The sequence below is a fragment of the Pteropus vampyrus genome, unplaced genomic scaffold (genome assembly GCF_000151845.1).
Source record: "Pteropus vampyrus isolate Shadow unplaced genomic scaffold, Pvam_2.0 Scaffold262, whole genome shotgun sequence".
Classification (NCBI taxonomy): Eukaryota; Metazoa; Chordata; class Mammalia; order Chiroptera; family Pteropodidae; genus Pteropus; species Pteropus vampyrus.
The window spans coordinates 1,131,441-1,136,816 of NW_011889043.1; the positions used below are offsets into that span (position 1 = coordinate 1,131,441).

The 5,376-nt window shown below is 30.6% G+C and overlaps 1 protein-coding gene across 1 annotated transcript in view; it reads right to left on the reverse strand.

Annotated features, from left to right (window-relative positions):
• The window catches only part of AGGF1 (angiogenic factor with G-patch and FHA domains 1), a 30,065-nt gene that overhangs the window by 4,792 nt on the left and 19,897 nt on the right, over positions 1-5,376 (reverse strand). The window contains 3 exon segments of the mRNA XM_011375127.2: positions 1,040-1,167; positions 3,895-3,977; positions 5,160-5,325. Coding sequence (XP_011373429.1) covers positions 1,040-1,167; positions 3,895-3,977; positions 5,160-5,325 — 377 coding nt within the window.

A 5,376-nucleotide genomic window follows, 5' to 3' on the forward strand; every position in this document is an offset into this window, starting at 1 on the left:
TGATTAAGAGGGGGCATAAGGAGGGTAGGTTTCTGGGGTTACTGAAATTTTCTATTTCTTGACCAAGAAACGTTTACTTTACAATGTGTTAATTGTATATCATTAATATTGATGCTTACATTTGTGCATTTTTCTGTATATGTTATACATCAATGAAAAAGTTAAAATAAAAAATCTCTTATTCGCTATTTGCATTTTGTTCTGATTTTATGTCCTCCTGCTAATTTAAGGGTATTTTAATTTTATGTTCTACCACATTGTCATTTCGGTTCTACAAAACGTTAAATTAGCTCTTCAATAACAATTAAGCAATGTCATACGAATGTTTCACTTTTTATTTCTGCCTTTTAATTTAACTCTAATGTAATCTTCATATTCTCCAGCAATTATTTTAAAAAATATTAGGCTTTAAAAAATATTTGCCACGTTGCTTAGTATATCTAATTCATAATACTATATATTTCATCAAATCTGACGCCACAAATTTTAAGATGTGCTGTTATCTTATGCCACATTAAAAAGTTTGCTTGTATATATAACTGTAAAACTCTATCCAAGTAGTATACCTTAGAATCAATAAAATAATATTTAATCAAAATTTTATATCGAGTTGTCAGTTCCACATGAAAGATTTAAATTTTAACTAAATCCAGAATTTATATTGAGGAAAAAAATGTAGCTAACATATGACTAAACGCAGAAATATGGTCATATTGTAGACCTCAAAATTACATTTTGAGCCTTCTAAATACATTGTATATAAAAGTATACTCACTCAATTGGGTGGCTAGATATGCATATATGTGTGCATATATGTGTGTTTAAGTATGTGTACTCACATATATGCTCAGAACTTTTCTAGGAAATAATGGAATTCTAATTTTAGAGGAAAATGTAAATAGATGTAATATTCTGATCTTATTCTGAACTATTCCTTTAAAACATACCTATCAACATATAAAGCCCTGTACCAAAGCCATTACCCTATGAATGTGATATGGTACAAAGAGTACTAAAAGCAATTAAAGTTAATACTTACGAATGAACAGATGCAGGAGCATCATCTCTTTGAAAAGTTCCTTCACTTCCGATCTGTTCCCTACGTTTTCCAGCTCTATCTTTATATTTTGGATTCTTCAATGCCTTTTCATCCTCATAATCTGTATTCTTTATAAACGAGAAATATTCATTAAAAAAAACAAAACTGGTAAATAAAAATGTAATGTCTGTATATTTGCCCTACTTGGCAAATATGGTTCAATGTGTTCTCTATTAAACAATGAATTAAAACTTAATGCTGTGTACTAATATTTTCATATGACCTACCAGTATTCAAAAAAAAAACCATGTAGAACCAATGGGGTTGGAAAAACTATCTATTTCTTCTTTTCTCTAAGGAACCGAAAGTACCAAAGGACCTAAAATAGTTTGGTTACTGTTCCTTGGAAAGGAAAATGAAGAAAGTCTTCAAAAAATGGATAAAAAGCTTTATGCTTCAACAGCTCCATTTATGTGATTATCAGTCACTCAACAAATAGTTACTGAGTAAACAGTATGTTAAGTTCCATGCTAGGTGATGCAATGAATACAAAGAAATTTATAATCCCAGAGGGCAAATACACATAATCTTTGGCATGACTGGTTCAACAATAAAAGTATACATAAGATGTGGCAGTGGCACAAAAGAGGAGGTAGTCAATTCAGCTTGGGGCTTCAGAGTAGGCTTCTTTCCACCCTTTGTTATTACTTGCTGATCTTTATACTAAAAGTATGACATTCATCCACAGAGATGCTAGGGGCTGCTAGAGCAATTCAAGGAAAGAACCACATAAGTTTTTACTTAATTTTGCTTTTAATCAGAGAAGAAAAACATAGAATCACTAATCCTCATGGGGTTTTCTCCCCAGAAGATGATACAGAAATTTAGTTAAAATTTTTAAGAAAACACTTTTGATTCTCTCCTTATGTATCTTCTATTGTCCTCCCAAATTAGCCCCTTGATATTTATGATTTTTCTCCCTTAATGAAACAGTAACAACAAAAATATAATTCTGCAGATTTGGCAGCATCTTTTCTCATATCTTCGTGAAGTGTGAGAAGCACTGGACAAATATGCTTAAGACCTAGATTCTATATATAGTTCTGTCATTTAGTAGCTAGGTGACCTTTATGCTTTAGTTTCTCAAATGTAAACTGAAAATATTAATTACCTTCCTGGTTTACTTACATGATTAAATGGTAACTTTATTTACAGCCTTATTGTGGTATATTAACATACAATAAATTATGTAAAAGTGTACAATTAGACACTTTTGAGATGTGTATACATCTATGAAACTATCATCAGAATCTAGATAATAAATATATCCATCTACCACAAAGTATCCTGTCATTTATTATACTCCATCCCTCTAGATCCTCCCTGTGCATCCTTCCTCTCCTGTATCCAGGCCACACTGATCTTTCTGTTACATGCTAGTTTGCTTTCCTAGAATTTTATGTAAGTAGAAGTATACACTATGTATTCTTTTTGTCTGGCTTCTTTCACTCAGCATAACTGAATTCATCCACATTGTAGCCTGTATCAATAGCTCAAGCTTTTTTATTGCTAAACAGTATTTGACCATATTGATATACCATAGTTTGCTTATCCATTAGTAATGAACACATGAATTTTTCCCAGTTTTGGCTATTAGAAAAAAGAAGCTGCTATGAACATTTGTTTACTAGTCTTTGTATGAACATTTTGTTTCATTTTTCTTGGAGTAGAACAATGAATCATATAGTAGATGTATATTTAACTTTTAAAGAAACTACTAAAATGTTTTTCGAAACAATCAAACCATTTTATATTCTCACCAGCAGTGTGTGAGAGTTCCAGTTCTCCACATGCCCACCAACACTTGGTATGGTCATTCTTTTCCTTTGGTTTTAATTTGCATTTCTCTAATGACTACTGATACTGAACACCTTTTAATGGCTTTATTTACCAATTGTACATCTGCATGAAGTGTCTATTCAAATCTTTTGCTCGTTTTTTAACTGAGTTGAGTTTTGAGAGTTCATTATATATTATAGATATATAATTTTTATCAGATATATGATTTGTAAATATTTTTCCCAGTCTGTGACTTATCTTTTCATTCTCTTAACAGTGTCTTGGAAGAACAGAAATTCTGGAGGAAGTGTAATTTATTAATTTTTTCTTTTATGGATTGTGCTTTTGGTGTTAAGATATCAAAAAAATCTTTGTCTAACTTTTTTTAAAAAAGGTTTGCTTCTGAAAGTTTTATAGTTTTAGTATTTAAATTCATATCTATGATCCATTTTGAGTTCATTTTATATAAGTTTTAAGGTATGGCAATCTAAGTGGTCTAGCATTGTTTGTTGAAAAAGACCATCTTCTCTCCACCAAACTGCCATCACACTTTTGTTGAAATCACATACACTCTCTTGTTGAAATCACATACACTCTCTCACACACTCACTCACTCACACACACACAGACCTATCTATATGGGTCTATTTCTGTACTCATTCTGTTCCATCGACCTATTTATCTTTATGCCGATACTATACTGTCTTAATTACTGTAGTTTATAATAAGTTTTAAAATCAGGCAGTATTAATCCTCCAACTATGTTCTTCGATGGCACCATTTTAATGCAAAGTTTTTAAAAATGAGAAATGGCTGTTCAAATGTAGGGTATTATCATTTTTCTACTCCAACCTCAACAGTTGTCGAGGTAACAATAAACTAAAAGAAATTATATCAATCTCAAAATCATTCTAAATAACTTTTTATAAATAAAATGGACTATGCATATCTAAAGGCATTTTTACTTGAAACCAGGTGCATGATTTAACATATGTAACAATATTTAACATCCTTACCTGCAAACCATATTTTACTCGTATTTTCTTTAATTCTTTTCTCCTTTCCAACTCTTTTTCCTCCTTGCTTAGTGTTGGAACAACTAAAAGGAAAAAGTGAGTTTAGTTTAAAAAGAAAAACTCACTAAATCTGACAGATAGTATATAAAATTAATACTCTTATTTAATAATAAACAACTAATTAATACTATTAGTATCCCATCTGTAGGTTAATCAAAAGTTCAAATATTTACATAAAAGAATCCTGACTTGTGATGATGTCCTTTCAACATTTTAATAAATAAATCTACTTGGAAAGTAAACCAAAACTCAAAGATTATAGGAACGTCACAGTATAGATACCAAAAGAAATATCAAACATCTTAATTTTTTATATAATTATAATAGACCCAAATGAGGGGATATTGTGTATTTTCAAAGGAACATACCCATGTGCAAAGAAAATTTAAAAATCACATAACCCAAACCCAACATTCATGTTATTGTGTGATGTGCCATACTTATTTTCATAATCTAATATCAGAAAACAAAAATATACAATAGTAGAGTTGGTATTTGGGGGAAAAAACTGATGTGAAAAAAAGTCTGTTCTTACTAAATCAAAGTATTCATTTAAATTTAAAAGCCTTAGATAAGTGGGCTTAAAGCAAGAAAGCAAACTTCTACAGCATTATTAACTACAGAAAATAATGGTATATATACAGATGATATAGCAACATAAACTATAAGTAGAAAAGTATACATATCAACCAATAATTCTTAATACCTTGGCCTATTATTTTCTATGTTACTATTATGTGATGGAGTTAAAACTGTAGATGACTTCTTCATATCAGTAAATAGATGTTAAAAGGAAACCAACCTTTATTATAATTATGTCATAATTATTCTTTTGAAGGACATTTAGCTACCAATGCAGTGGTGCTTCAAAAGCCCACTAAACTGGATTAGCAAAAACAGAGCTAATGATTATCTCCTGGTCAGAAAATAAGCTAATGCTATAAATAACAAAGCTAAATTATTATAGAAAAATCAACTATAATCATAATCTACTAGTCTAGGTCTCAAATTTCAAATACATGTCATTTCTTAGTCTCATGTGATAATATTCGCTGAAATATAAATGTATCTCAATACAGCATTATATCATTTAGATATGAAGATGGTAGCCAACTAATTCTTTTGTAGAACATTCCTGTGAATTGAAGCTACCATGCCCACATATAACTGTACATTTGCCACATATAACAGTATGTTTCACATACCAAAAGATTCATCTTTCTTATCAAGACGAAGGTGAGCTCTAACCTGCCCCGGTTCGCAGCCATCACAGGTGTCACTGCCAGGGTGAATATGAAAGGACAATACCGTCTCTCCAATTTTCACTTCATCTCCATGTTCAAGTACATAAGGGTCACATTTCGTTTTAGGCTGAGGAGAAAAATTGCAAAATAGAAATCCAAGAGAGTTTTACATGATTAT